General features: G+C 40.5%; 1 protein-coding gene across 1 annotated transcript; it reads right to left on the bottom strand.

The window, feature by feature from the left end:
- Positions 1 to 2: 2 nt before the first annotated feature.
- fscn1a (fascin actin-bundling protein 1a) lies at positions 3 to 16,199 on the bottom strand. Its single transcript, XM_077734654.1, has 5 exons — positions 15,156 to 16,199; positions 5,883 to 6,039; positions 4,038 to 4,159; positions 2,548 to 2,715; positions 3 to 1,766 (listed from the first exon to the last, which is right to left on the bottom strand). The coding sequence occupies exons 1-5, from the start codon at positions 15,994 to 15,996 to the stop codon at positions 1,558 to 1,560; spliced, it is 1,497 nt and encodes a 498-aa protein (XP_077590780.1). The 5' UTR covers positions 15,997 to 16,199; the 3' UTR covers positions 3 to 1,557.
- Positions 16,200 to 16,310: the final 111 nt, after the last annotated feature.

Genomic DNA, 16,310 nt, shown 5'->3' with positions numbered 1-16,310 from the left:
CAAACCGTTCCAAATCCCAGTTTTATTGGCTGTTGTTTTTCCAGATGAACCAATGGCACAAGAGATGAATCCACAATATCAAACAAATTATACAAAAATTATACAAAAGGAAGTTCCAGTTATACAAAGCAAAAAATGTGGACTTTTTTTTTAACCCTCTAATTTCCTACTGCCCAAAACATAAGCGTAAGGCACAGTCATTACCACATATTTGCCATTTCACATCCGTTTGTCTTAGCCTTGGTTACCATGGAGACATCTTTGAAGATAAGTGCACCATTTGATTTGTGCAACTCTTTACTTAAAAGAAAGTAAGGGGGGGAAGTTAGTTATTCACTAGTAAACATCCAATCCATTTAAATTTGGAAGGAATTAACAAATACGTTCGCTGCCAGCCTTCCACTTCAAATTGGATTGGACATTTGTCACTCAGTGGCATCTAGTGAGTTATTTAAAAAAGGCAGGTGTGACGCAGGTCAAAGTTGAATTAAAAATTAAAAAAAAGAACGCAAGCAGCAGATCTGGTAGATGACGACACTCTCGAGTGCTTTGTGAAGGATGAGATGCTTCACTGGGTTTGGCTAGAAAGGAAAAAATCTAAATCTATAATATCAGCACACACATTAGTTAGTAGCACCACGATCCAGTTCTATCGGTTTTTGTGCGAGACAACGCAATGGTTGAATCCAGTTTATATGTTTACACTCGTGTTGTGCTCATCTGATCTATAAAGCAGCTTTCACATATTCATTTCGGGGCTTCCCTACTATAGCCATGATAATGTCTGTGCCTTTGACTTTAACATATACATCCCTCCAAGCCCAAAAATCTTGCGTTCCTGTTGCGTTATTATCGGTGAGATGCATTCAGTGTTTTTGCTATTCTTTTTCAACTGATCTGGGGACAATAAAGAGGGACATTTATTTCCTACATCCTGTTTTTGACCCGAACAATCAAGACTCCCCACTGGCCAATGGGAACACAGCTTGAGGATAACACAGGAAGATAGTTCACAAGGGAACATTTCATATTAAGGTGTAGGCCAATACATCAATCGACAGGCCCGGGGAAAACACGTAATATATCCGGTCTGGCTTTGATGGAACTTTCCAGGCTAACAAATCTGTTTCTACTTGAGACACTATAGCAGACCTTTGGTTTTTGAACGCAGATCTATTTTCCAGGGTGATTTTGGGGAGAAGAACATCAATATACAACAGACAAGTAGAAAGATCGGTCGGTTCCAAGGCAAGGAAGGAATGAGCAATGATTGGGGAGCAGCAAACCAGAGTAGGAGCAAGAGAAAGTGTGCACAGCCCCGTGGTAACTATGGCAACAGAGGTGGGCAGCTAGGAAAGGAAGGGATAAGAAAGGAAGGACATGGAGGCGGAATTACCTTCCTTTTCCAATTCCATGCTTCCTCTTTTTTTCTGTGCAGTTCACGATATAAAGTCATACAAGACGTCGTATATGAGGACGGACGGACGGGTGGGTGGGTTGAGTAGACAATATGGCCGGGTGGGTGCCGTGTCGCAGTGACTGACTGCCCCACCCCCTTTAATACTCCCACTGTGTGGCGGTCTCCAGGTCATCCGCGTTGGCCTTCAGCACGCCAGCGTGGTCGCCGCGGAGATATTTGCCGTCGCCGGCGTGGCGGATGGCAAGCTTGTTGTAGTCGCAAAACTCGAAGAGGAAGTCGACGGGTGTGTCGCTGCTGCTAATCACCGCCTGCTCGTTCCCGATCATCCAATACTTGCCGGTGGAGTCTGCAAACAGGAGAGATGCCACAATGCACACATGCTTCTAATTCATAATGAGAGGATGAATCAAAATGCTTCCACTCACTCAAATAAAAAAAAAAAAATAGTGATAGTGGTTTAAACAGTCAAATTTAAAGGTGGTAGTACTGTAATCCTTTGATTATCGCATCTTCACTACTTCACTGTATTACTCTTTTTCTCGTAATGTAACAACAAGACTTAATTCTAAGCTTTGAATCCTTTAATATTTGACTATTCTCCTATGTTGTTTCTCCGGTCTCTTTATTTAGACTTTTGTTGGTTGATTGTTGAGGATGTCGAGGAAAAAAGGGACAAAATATTTGAGTGAATGCTTCCTCATCACTGAAATGTGTGACGTGAAATGGTGCGAAAATTTGCTTAAATCAGTGTCATTGCATTACGCCCAATGCCTTTCTCACTTCCATGCATAATTTCTTTAACTTTGTAGGGAAACCCATTGAATTATGAAGAAAAACGTAGCCGCACTATAAAGTAGATTAGATTCTTCTATATCCTTAGCTTCTCCCCCTCAATAAATGACAGCATTTTTGCATAATCCTACCAACAAAGCAAAAATCCTCCACCTTTTTGCTGGAGATAATTTAGCAAATCAAATCCCTCTGTTTTGTCAATCCAGGAACAAAAGACTTAATCCCTCTCATGCCTGCAAGTGCTCTGACTACAATGTGTCTCTGCCATCTTAATGGTATGTTACAGTAAATTAGTTCAGCATGCATGCATGGGTGTCAACGTGACCTTCACTGACCTTGGAGGCTGTAGGCACCATCTCTGAATTCCAGGGTGAAGTAATCATAGGAGGAACGATTGGAATCCAAGGTTCCGGTCACCTTCCTACAGCCGATGAAGCCGTGGTCGCCACGCAGTACAATGATGGGGCGGTTGATCAGCTTCATGAGGAACTCCTCGGACTCTCCTAAAAGGTTAAATGATTGTTTATCTTCTTTTTTTTTTAACGCACGAGAACAAGTTGTTACCGTTTTCACAATAAAATGGAGGACGATGAACCATTTTGCCATTAAAAAAGACTTAAGTCATTCAGTCTTTCCTTAAATAAAAGCACAAAATGACCATGTATAGGTGGGTCGCCTCATGGTGTAGTCACTGTAGTGGGTTAGTCACCTGCCTACCATGTGGGAGGCGAGGGTTCAAATCCCGGTGTCGCCAGTTATCGACTGTATGTTGTTGAATAATTGTTTTGCTGAAAAAAATGACTAAGTCTTTATTTTAATTTAAAAAAGTTATTCCATTTAATGAACTACATAGTTTAGTAATCAGTCAAATGACAGTGGGATTCAAACCCCACCTGCCCACATGGGAGACAAGTGAGTTAACTGCTACGCTACAAATTGGCCACAATTCACCTGGTCATTATTGGAAGGTCTCCACTACAAATATATAGAAACAACTAAGGAAAAATGTTTCCCGACCAGGATTCGAACCCCACCTGCCCACATGGGGAGGCAAGTGAGTATCAATACTTTTAACAACCCTAAATTACGTCCTAGAAAGATATTTATGGCATAGTTCTGATCCTAGCCATTCAAGCATAAAATGTCCGCTTCTAATAATAGCCAACGTTGCTGCAAAAATCAAACAGTGACACATCTGGCATTCAATATTCCAGGCAGCGTTTATTTCGGGACTGCGACAACATTTGCATGTTGAAACGCTTTATTTATCTGACAACTATTTTCTTGTTGAGTTCGAGAAAAATTAAGACTTTTAAGTGCGCCTTATAGTCATGAAAATACGGTAATTGCTATTGACTTCCAGGTATGAAGCACTCACTACACAGTCACCTCTAGAGCCAGCCATTGTTGATGTTTTGGATTTTTTTGTATAAAATCTTGCAGTGGGGGAGGAGCTATATGATGGAAGATTTTGTAAACTAAGATGGCATCTGCATATTTAACAGTAATGTTTCAGTTCAGGCATTTGTGTTTTTTTAATATCCGACAGTGGTGGTGTTACGTTTTTGGTTTTCTGTTTTTTCCATATACAAGGCGCACTGTCTATTTTGGAGAAAATTTAAGAATTTTAAGTGTGCCTTATAGTCGTGAAAATACGGTAAATACCCTTCATTGCCCTCAAAAGATGCGCTTAATCAAATTTACCCCATGGCAACAATTTTTTGGTGACCTGTGCAAAAAAAAAAAAAACAGAATATACTTTTGCAATGTAGTATCATATCCAGACAATATTTCAGTATCAATACTTTTCAACAACAGTATTTACCAGCAGAGTCGATGGTGGCTGCTAGCTGTCCATTTTTCTTGGCAGCGACATATTTTCCGTTGGCAGCGCGCAGAGTCAGCCTCTTCCCACGCCACTCGATGTCAAAGTAGCAATTAGCTGACCTGCAGACAGACAAATTCAAAAGGCGGGTGTAATGAGAAAGGTAGGATGCGCACACATTGAAGTGGCAAGTGTAAACAAACTCAGCTGTTACCAAACTGCTTGAAATGAGAAACTGCTGGATTTAAAAGTCTTAACCATTTTTTCAAAATCTTAACCCAAGATTATCCATTTTAGTGTGGATTTCTCATATACATAGCATACCTGTACTTCATTGCAATCTTGAGTTGCGTTTGCTTCTGAAGTTTCAAACCAAGTAAGGAAATTAAATGTCATTTTAAGGTGTCGAAAGAACCGAACACCCAGTGAGCAGTGATGGAATGCGGGAAAATGAGGTTCTTATCACGAGCTGACACATTTGAGATAAGTGATTGAGGTCAGGTGACCTCTGGAGTCAAACTGTTCTGGAAGGCTTTATTTTTGTAACTCCAAACCTAAGAAATAATTTGTAGAAGGACTCCTTTCAGTCAAACTGGAACATTTAATTGCCATCATAAAACGTTAACTAACACTACAGGCAGTGTTTTAGAATAATGCTACTAGTCTTTACTGATACAATCTGACTTTTCTTCTCCATCAATAATTATCGTGGCATTCCATGTACATCCATATGAACAAATATGCTGAAATTTGAATGAAAACACAGGCAGAAAACAAATAAAATGTAAACCATATATAGACAAACCAGATTATAAGATGCAATGTAGTAGTGGTAGTAGTAGTAGGAGGGGAGTTCTGTTATACATCAACTTGATGGAGCTGTGCTAAAGGGAATTTCATATATTGATTAACCAATATTGATCCATAGGCGTAGTGGCAACTTTCTAAAAAGTTTAAATCTTATAGTTGCGCCTTAGAGTGCGGAAGATCCAGTTATCACATACAAGCATTTTAGTGTACTACTTTCCCAACAGTTCTTTATATCTGACAGCAGTCCCTCCTGATTTCGGGTGATTTTGATTCACAGATTGTTTTTAATGCAATCCGATCAGTTGTGACTATCTAGAACCCCAAAAGAAACAAGGGATTAAGGTCACAGGTTTTGCTCAAACACTTGACTAAGCATGGGAGAAAATCACTTTGCAGAAATAGAGGCTGCACATTAATGCATTCAGTTCCTGTCACCATGCCAATGGCTAGACCCCTGCCCCGACATCCAAGTATTTCATATAACCAGGAAAACTACAAAATTCTCTCGTCAGAATTCAAAAACATTCAACTCGATATGATACTGAATACCATCTTCGATACCATAAAAAAATAAAAACACTTTCTAAAAAAAAAAAAAAACTAACCCCTTTAACCCAAAATGTGCAAGAAATTAGCCGGGAATGCTCCAAAACATAAAACCATGAGGAAGCGACTTAAAAGTGACAGGAACTGATATAAATTGTACTAGAAATGGCCCGTAATCATTACAATTAACAAGGAAGCGACCCGAAATTAACACATTGCTTGCCCTTGACAACAATAATTCCTTTGACTGGCTGGGAATGCTCATTTTGGGTGCTAAAAGTCCAATTCATTTTGACTGAGGGGCAGGTTTGGCACTATCAATTGCATCCAATGAGTTCAAAAATATCCTCCATTACACTCAAGAGTAGTAACAACATGAAATTGATATCATGTCAACTACATTTCTGGTGACTTCTAGTCATGCAAAAACAAACAAATGAATTTATACTTATAGGTGTTATGGTAACTAAACTAAGGCGGGATACTTACTTTGTGGAGGCGGTGCACTGCAGGCCTCCATTGGCAGTGAGCGTCCAGTATTTCCCAGCGGCGGTGCGGAATGCACACTTCCTGTTCTCGCGGCAGATCTCCACTTGGAAGACCTCTTGGTCGCCTTCTTCGTCCTGATTGGCTGACAGGTCCATACCTGCAGATAAATATGGTATATACGGTTAAGGGGGAGAGAATCCAGATACATACATGCAAATCATCTAGTCTGTCAAGTAGATCAGACATCTTAAATGAGCAACAGACCATTTGGATTAGGAAAGGATAGAAGAAAGCACACACACACACAGATTCTGACCTCATTAACATCACATCAGTCTCACAATGAGCTACAGAGAAGTAGACAATGTCAGTCTAGCAGAAACTATACACAACTGTACACACATACATAGACATGCAGTTCATAGAGCACAATACATGCTATTGTGTATTATGAGGTCATAGTTGAGCATTAGCCAGGGGTCCGGATTGAAATGGAAACATAGAATGTATTGGCCTGTTGTGGAAATGTATACAGAGAAACATGGGTATTTAAGTAAGTAAATGTAATCATGTGATCTTGTTCAGTATGCATGACACACTCTTAGATGCTCCGGGCTCATTTTTTTAATGTTTCTTGTGTTTTTGGAAATCCACCATTTGCTATATTGAAACGGATTATTCCACTAGCTAGTGCAAAATATAGTAGCTGAAAAACAATGACTGCATTGTACAGGTGACCTTTCACTGTTTATGACCAGAAACCTCCTACTCAGTTTTTCCTTGAAAACCAAACATAGTACTTAGGTTTTTTCTCCCGTTTATGACACTAGCAGAATTGTTAGAATTCATACAGGCTGAAAGTCAGTGACTTTTATTTGTCATATTGATGTGTCTCCTTAAAGAGAAAATCTTAAGACATTAAGTAAGACAATAATAAAAATAAAAGACCTATGGTTGGGTTCATTAGTGCTCACACCCATACCTAGAGGCAATTTAGTGTTCAACCAGCCTGTCTTGCATGCTTTTGGGATGTGGGAGGAAACCTGCATAGCCGCAGAAAACCCACACACTCGCGTGGAGATCATGCAAACTCCACCCAGTGAGGACTTAGCTGTGAAGCTGACACACTAAACACTCGGCCTTTAGTTATTAATGTAAAAATGGCTCATTTTGTGATAGATCCCAAACGCCCCTCCCTTATTGCAGGACCACTATTGCAAAGTAGTATAATAGCAGCAACTTGAATTAATGTTTGTTTCACTTTTGGCATATACAAGTCACTCTACAGCTTAACTTATAGTAGATAAAGAACATTTAACTATGTGCTAATCACCCTCTTGCTACTGTCACAATGAAATTTCCCGAATACGGGATGAATAAAGTTATCCAATTCAATCCAATCTATGTTGTAAATAGCTTTAAACAATTATTGAGAATTCAGTCACATTACCAATTAGCAGTCAGATGAGCTTAAAATTGAATAAAAATTTTGCTGAAAGTAGTATAGAGAACGTCAATACCAATTATATCAAGCTACAAAAGCCTTGGCTGCTTTTTATAATTATTTTTTGTTGCCTTTCTATCTTTTCATCTTGTAATGAAGCAGCTGCAATGTGGTTGCTTTAAATCACGGTCAAAAATTGGCCTTTATTTTCTTGCCTTGCCTGCCCTACTCTTCAAACTAATCTCCATCAAAGGCGAAAGTGTGCAGTAGCATAGCTTTTTAATCAAAGCATTGCAATTTGTACTCAACAAATCACAAATCTTGTGCTTTGTAGTGTCGAAAGATGGTTTAAACACACTCTCCTGACCTATTCCTATTTAAAAATGTCTTTTGCTACTGTGCTAATAAAGTGATGGGCTGAACAAAAACTGCAAGGATAAAATGTCTTGACTAAAATGTGGAATTTGACTCCTATTCCTTATCCCTCTTTTCTTCTTTCAAGCCATGCTAGTTGCAGTATTCCGAGCATGTGGTTTCTATTAAGGTCTTGTGTTTTTCCTCTCAATTGCCTGTGTGTGCATGTGTGTGTGCATGTACGCGCTGGTGTGCATGTAGTATGTATCCTGTATATCTACAGAAACTTAATATGCCTGCAGAGGGCTCGAGTTTTGGAATTTTATTTATTTTTTGGAGGGTGCAACGAACAAGAAATGTGATTGATATGCACTCTTTTATTCCTTGCCTTTAAAAACACAATATTTAAGCAGTAATTGTTTACTTTCAAAATGGATTACATAATTTAGGAGGCAGAGGCAAATCTAGCATTTTGGTTATTGTAGGTAGGGTTGAAGTTTTATTCACCAGAAACAACAGATAATTACGTTCTTTTATGTAGGGATTTTTCAGATTTCTTTTGCAATTTTTGCTGCCTTTTTTGCACGGGCAGTAGGAACAAGTGATTGTATGCCATAAATTTGTAGGGCAACTGGGCTAAGAGAATATTTGAGAACATAAACCTTGAAGGATTTGAAGCTTCAAGTCAAATAGTGATGTGCTCCAAATTATACATTGTATCTGTCACTGTACTAGCATTTAATATTTTCATATTTTTAAAAGTTTTAACTATCCATACTTGGGAAGGTTGCCCATTTGTGTTCATTATTTTTGACAAAAAAATACAATTGAATTGCCCCAAAATTAACAGGGCGCAAAAACAATATAGGTGATCGCCCATAAATACCCTAAAATCAACAGGAAATTATCCAAATTGTACAGAAATGACCGTGGAATTACTCCTATTGTACCAGAAGTGACCCCAAATCAACAGTAGGTGACCTGAAAGTACCCAGATTTAACGAGGAAGTAGGGTGGGCTATATGACAAAAATATCATTATATAACAATTCTTCTTTTTCCGCCAAGATAAAATCACAATCTCTATTACCACGATTCTTTTTTAGATAGATGCATAAAAGCATATCTCAATTCTCCATTGATCGCAAATAAAGTTGCCCAAAACGACACAATTTTTCTTCAACAACATTTTGATTTTTGTGACCCAACACAGAAGTAAAAGCCTGTTTGGGTCTGAGGAAATTGTCTCTTCAAACACAAATTTCTAGAAGCCTGGAAAAAAGCGCTTACATCTCAAGACAAATACACAACACATGAAATAGACAAAACATTATAATGACGTCGATAGGAACAAAGCCATCAACTAAAAATACTATTAAAGTGTGTGTGTATAATCCAGATAAGTGGATGCTGATTTGTTTAATGCATTGTCGCAGAAACTGGAGCAGATTTACACACCACAAAAAGGTAAGCACATACAAAATTCACCACAACCACAACTCATTGTTGACATCAAATCTATTTTTACTGAAAGGCCTGGCTGCGATCATGATCTTGATGTCTATCACAGTCGATGGCATTGAACGAATTAAAGTGGGCCAGCACCAGCAGTCTCTTGTGATGCGGTTGAACCCAGTTAAATCGCTGGTGTGTGTGTGTGTGCGTATGTAGTCGTGTGTGTCTCCTATTGTTCAGCAGAACTGACTGAAGAGGCGGACAGCTGGGGCACAAACAGGGAACCACCAGATTGTCAGCCTTTGTTCAGATTTAGATGGACGGTCACTCCAAGCAGCCCTGCCTCAGCTGCAGGAAACATACCCGCACTACATAGATACTCACACCTTTCCTGTATTAAATGGTGAGGTCACAATGAAATTGATTTTTCACTCATGCCGAGTGTAAAGATGCACACAAGAAGGCAAACCTATAATGAAGTACATATTACAGAGCTTCTCTCTTGCTGTCTACACATGCCAATAGCCTCAATAGTGCCGATGGTCTCAAATCTATCACAATATGGACCATTTTATACCATATTACATATGTAGTTATTACAGCTTCATTTCACTCTATTTTGGGATTGACACTAAAATTATTTGCCACAAACGTTTAGTGTATTGGTAGTAGTAGTGCTGCAACCCAAAACTATGTAGTGTAAACATGAGCAGTGTAGTATCTTAAATATTTTAGCTCAAAAATGTAATGACTAATGCTTTTGAGTATTTAAGCATAATATATTGGGACAAATTGTGTTGTCTCTGCCAGTTATGTGTTGATAGTTTCAATTATTTTACATATAAAACGAACCAAAAATTGGCATGGGGAGCTAATTAATTAATTAGCGAGTGTAGATAGGTACACAGGGCGATTGGCAATAATAATAATGGGGTACAAAACCTCAAAATGTAGTCAGTGCAAATTGGGGGTCATCTCATTGGATAAAACCAATTTGTTGATGGTGTTAAAATGTTGACAACGTTTCATACATCATTTTTGGAAATGTATAGTCATATTGAGATAAGAGCTAAGAGATAGGAACACAGTGTGACCCAATTAATACGGAATCACAAAATGTAGCAAGACAGGACAAATTCTGGAACCGATCTATTTCAAAATTGAAAATGTCAATTAAAAAAAAAATGCTCATTCAGCTGCTGGCCTAAATTTTAAAAGGACACATCTGTTTATGGCGATATTGACAATGGCCACATAAAATGTTGATAAAGAGTGTGGTTTTGGTGATTTATATTGTCATATGCAGTATTCGCCCCAATAATGAAATGGTCTTTTTCTTATTGGCTGCCATTGTTTGCGATATATGCCCAATCGATTTGAAGTGCGAGGTCTTACACCGAGTGAACTAATGTTCATGCTAGGACTAACTTCACAGCAGAATGATTAAAAGAACCAAATAATTAGTCTGACATCAATTCCAGTGAAAGTTAAATATATCAGTTTACAAGTTCTGCAGCAGCAAGTGAACACAACCAAATGATAACAGCAATCACATGCCCTCTTTTCCTCTTGGCGTGAGCACAGGACATCATGTGTGTCATGTTTCATTTCCTGCCAGCCGGGGGAGGTGAAGGACACAGAATTGGTGTCAGACACATTTGGCAAAAACAGAAAGATTGACAGTAAAGACAACATGATGTGATATGAGTCCTGAATTTGTGAGCAACAAAAGAAGTAACCATGTCACGAGATGGAGAAAACATGAAGCACAATGCGAGCTGCCTCCTGCAATAAAACCATGTCAAATGAATTATGGCAGTGTTAAGATCTTGTTGCATGCAAAACCGGAAGGACTGTCCTTCTGGACAACATCAATTGAGGACATCAAATGTTAGTCACAAAGTAACAGGCCAGATTTGACTCCTCATTAAACCTAAATAGTAATAAGGATATACCACCAAACAAATATGAATGTATTGTTCAGTTTTCTTAGAAACTGAAGTGACTCAAGTCACTTTGGTCACAATAAGGATTTTAAAAAGTACCAATGTAGTAATACTGAAATGTGTCCAGATGTAATATCTGATTATTGTCTGGGTACAGTTATTTGTTTACGCACTAGCATTCTTCTGGCATTCTGGTATCACTTTCTGCTCATTTTGGATCATTTACGGTTGAGTTTAGCACCCGATCCCATTATAAATGACCAGTAGAGAAACCCTGAGAGAGCTCATATTTAATGTTCTCAAAAACGACAGAGTATCGCGCTAGAGTTGAAAATATACTAAGTATAGGGCGAAATGCGGAGCACAATAAAATGCATGACATCCCTCATATAAAAAGGTATAAAACGTCAATGTAAAAGCAGATAAAAGACATGCCAACGGACAGGAAATGGTCTTAATTGCCCTATGCCTTCAGTCATACCACTTAAATAGGCCATTGAGTTGAAAGCTAGCATAGTCACAATGTAGTGTCCTAGTCGGTAAATTGTCTTTGGAAATTAGGGACCATCGCTTCAGCAAGAATGAAAGACACTGAGTGAACTAAATAACTAGAAGGTAGTTTCATAGCAATTAGGATCGCTACAAGCACTAATTAGGGGAAACCAATGGGCTGCTGTTATACATTCATACACTCAGAACAAGCTTGAGCGGGTTGACTTATCTCCACAAAGGCTCGGTAGACTTTATCATAGCATTGGATCATGTAAAGTAATATGCTGCACGGTTTGCTTTTTGGAGATTATTCTAAAGCAGTGCTTCCCAAACTAAGTTAGCGTTTGTTCTGATAGAATGATGCTTCTCATTCATATGCAGTTGTCCTGGAAAAGCACACCCAAACAGTGTCATGAGTCCAAGAAAAGTCCTTTCAAATGGTCACTGTCTCCTTCCAACTCTAAGCTAAAGAATTGAAGCAATGAGTCATGAAATCGGTTCACTGTTTTGGAAAAACGTTTTACGGGTGGGTTGGTTGGTTAGTTGAACATTTCAGTGTTTGAACTGTGTTACACTGTTATCTGCTATGTATCACCTTCCATACATCATGTTATCAAACTAAAAAAAATAATTTAAAAAAAAAACCAATTCCTAATGGAAACTGGCATCAAGATACCAATTGGACTTCGGCACGTCCAACAAATAACTATCCAACAAATCCAAAAAACATTTTTATTTTTTTATTTTTAAGTATGGCAAGATGAAAATGTTAGTGTTGTGACAAAAGGAAAAAACAGTAAGCAGCATTAGGACTGACATCATACCGCTAGCTTCCACTTAATGCTAGACAGGCTTCTTGAACCGCCATGTTGGCCCGGGTCCGCTAAAGAGAATTGCAGGAGCAGCTGTAAATCCAGAAACATCTGGAACCCATTTATTTCTGCAGTTAAAATATGCTTCACAATGATCACTCCAAGTGGCGTTGTGAACACTGTCTTCCTTTTGGTATCATCATTAAAGGACAAGATCATAAGACGTACCATCGTGGAACATTAGAAGGAATTTTCAGGTTTTTACCATCAGTGTTCGAGTGACAAAGACCGCCGCCATTTACTTTGCGCACAAAGCAGTTTTCGGCCTCCATTTTGTGTAATTCAGACAAAGTGGTGACGGAGAGAAAAGGGAATAAATGATCCATTGATAAGTAAACACAGCAGCGAGATGGAACACACGGGCTCAGACTGTCACGGAGAGATAGGGGCCAAAAAGAAAAGGATCTCTTCGGAAGAGAGAAAGACAAACCACGAGGGAGCACCGAATCCTCAGCAGTGCATTCATCTGACCACGCACTCAAAATAGATTTAGGGCGTTTTACAGAGCTATTAAGTCAGCGCTAATTATTTTCTAGTTGATTTAAGGGCCAAATGCTTGGTTCTGCCAATTATGGGCAAAGAACAGTGGGGTAGGGGTCATGGAGTAAGCTGAATTGGTTGAACTCCCTGAATTGGATGACTAATTGTAGGGAACAATGAGAGAAATAATCACTCATACCTAATGGCCAATTCGATTCAACCAGGTTAGTATGCATTTTGGGGGGATGTGGGAGGAACCTAGAGTAGCCAGAGAAAACCCACACAGGCGCAGGTAGAAAAATGCACAATACACAAGGTCAACACCCATTGGGGATTGAACCCTCTTCAGAAATGCAGGGTGGGGGTGCTAACCCCTTGACCACAGTGTCTAAAGTTTTCTCCATATTGTTAAGACTGCGGTTGGGTTGTTCATTAGGGCAGGTCTTGGTACTAGAGTTGTGCAAAGTTTTGAAAAGTATTGATAAAATGTATTCAGACAACTTATTTTTGGGACATTACCTGTAAAATTATTTTTTAGGAGATCAAAAATAATGACTACAAATGGAAAAAACATTGTTGACATTTAAAAAAAAAAAGTAAAATCAATAACGGTGGAGTATTTTTTTTTTGAGAATTGATAGAATTGAGGATTTTGATATCATGACAACAGTACTTATTACAGGTATTGACCTTTGACGCAGAGCAGAAAGGGGTAATGGCTTGAAGAGAGTGGGGGAGGTGAATACCAAACAAAATTATGCAAGCGATTTGATGGAGAAGGAAAGAAAGGAGGAGGTAAGCTTTTGTCTTCCAACTAGTGTATCATGAAAGCACAAACATTACACGCTAATCTACCCCGTGGTAGCTAATTTTGTCAGTTTGGTGCCTCAAGGATCAATAACAGGTTTTAAACGATGATTATACTGGTGAGTCTCATTCACCAAAGGCTATATGGTTGAAATAATATTTGTTCAATGCAACAATAATGTTAATATAAAAAGGTTGCTTGATCTAAAGGTAAGCATAGAAACAAAAACAGGGCTGAATTTAACAAGTCATCCAAAGTCTGTTAAAATTGTCAAAGATTAGTGACTCGGCCTTAAATGTTCAAATCAAACAGGTCTTGCCACTGGGACCTTGTTTACATGTGAATGGCAGCACATGTGAACACAGACAAGCAAGCTTAGAGGTTGCCTTTGTTGGGGTCTTTCTACTGTAATGCTCCCTAAGAATTGGATAACCACATGCTAAATCCTCCAGGCGGGGGTTGATAGGACCCTTGCCATCAGTTTTGCAGTCTTAAGATTTCTTTTCTATTTTTGACAAGCAAGATTCTTTAATATTGTTGCGTAACCTCAATTATACATATCCATTTGCACAGTGTGTTAAAATATGATTATATACTGTGCCACTAATATTTCAGTGTTTAACAGATTGACTGCCATTGACGGTGTCAGACGTCCACTTCATTTGGACGGGGAAGGCCAAATTAATGAATGTTTATTCCCAATCATTGGATTGGACGTCTGGTGTCGTCTACGGCACTGAAATATGAACAGTCAGTCCTTCCAGGGACATCTAACCATGCCAATGGCAGACAGTGTTAATCATATTTTTATTTTTTGGGGTCCTTGTTCAAATCCAGGTCACATCCACCCGTGTGGAGTTTGCATGAACGCCTGTGTGGGTTTCCCCTGGGTACTCCAGTTTCCTACCACATTCCAAAAACATGCAAGGTAGGCTGACTGGACACTCAAAATTTTTCATAGGTATGGGTGTTAGTGTGCATGGTTGTCCTTCTCTGGCCACGATTCAGGGTGTCCCCCGCCTCTGGGAGGGAGACAGCTGGGATTGGCTCCAGCACCCCCCACGACACTAATGAGGATGAAGCGGTTCAGAAAATCAGATGACATGAGGAATGTTAAAACTTTCAAATTGAAAATCTGACCCAAATTTTCTTTGGCTTCTTGCTCATTGTTGCATTGATTGTTTTACTATGTATGAGCACATGACCATTTAATTTAGCGGAGTGGCTGAATGAATAGCTTTTTCCACCTATGTTATGCAAGTGTATTGGAAAGTGTGTGTCCAATAAGGGCACTTGCGTGATGGCATGCGAATGGCAAAGATGGTCAAACCATTGTGTGAGAGTGTATATTGGGGGATGGGAAAGTCAAACATGCCATCGCATATCTCTGACAGAAGCGCAAACAGAAGCAAGCAGAACACACCTTGGCGGGTGGAGACGTTCCTCTCGTTGGCCGCGGTGAGGACCACCTGCGGATGGCTCTGCTCCAGCTGGAAGAGCTCGTCCTTGCCCACGCGCGCACTCTTGCCGGACTTCATGGTGCCGGAGGGCCCGGATGGCGCCAGGTACTTGCCTCCGCAGTCCCTGAAGGCCACCTTACCGGAGCGAAACTCCAGCGTGTAGCCGGTGGTCTTGTCCGTGGTGGCCACCAGCGAGCCGTCGTTCCCCAGGAAGCGGTTATCGGAGGTCTGCAGGTGGTAGCGCTGGTCTCGGAACACCAGTGTGATGGTGGAGTCCACGCCCCACGGGACGTCCCTGTCGATGGCGATTTCGTCCACCTTGGAGCTCAGGTGCGCGTAGCGTTTACGCGTCAGGCTGAAGATGTTCACCTGCGGGTGCATAGCAATGTGCACGCTCCATTTTTCCGCCACGGAGGCGGTCTGGGCGAAGCAAATGATCCGGTCCTCGGTTCCGCCCAGGTAGCGGCCGAAAGGTTCGGACTGCAGCGACCAGCGGCCGTCATCGTGCGCTGTGATGACGAAGCGGCACTCGGGGCCTGGAGTCTCGCTGTCGCCGGTGACGTTGCCGTCCTTGTCGGTGCCAATGTATCGGCCCAGATGTGATTTGAGGTGGAACACATTGCCGCTGGAGTCATCGCCGCTCTGCTCCAGGGTCCAAATCTGCTTTTTCTTCATGCTCGAGGCCGAGGCGTTGATTTTGAAGCCGAAAGTCTCGGCGGTGAGATATTTGTTGCCGCAGTTGATGAGACCGAATTGGATCTGCAGCATGTCGCTGCTTCCATTGGTAGCGCCGTTAGTTGTCATGGTGGTTGCTATCGGATCGCTTCTGACTCTGAGGGAATTTGATGGAGGGGGTTCCTGTCTGCCTTTCTACTAAAGGGTGGGATGCTCTACTTGCTCTGCTCTGCTAGGGTGCCTCGCGTGCTTCTCTTTGTTTGAGGAGTGTGTCCGTGAACGCGCGCGCCCGGTCCTCTGCCTGCCTCATCAGCGCAAGCACGCCGCCACAGCTGCAGTCTTTATAAGCATCACTGACGTCACAAGAAGACCACGCCCACTGTGGTACTTGGATAACCGCAACTTGCCAGAAACTTGCAGTTTGCCTTTATACTGCATTTTTA

This window comes from Stigmatopora nigra, chromosome 15, assembly GCF_051989575.1.
Source record: "Stigmatopora nigra isolate UIUO_SnigA chromosome 15, RoL_Snig_1.1, whole genome shotgun sequence".
Classification (NCBI taxonomy): Eukaryota; Metazoa; Chordata; class Actinopteri; order Syngnathiformes; family Syngnathidae; genus Stigmatopora; species Stigmatopora nigra.
This window is presented reverse-complemented; position numbering and strand designations above follow the sequence as displayed.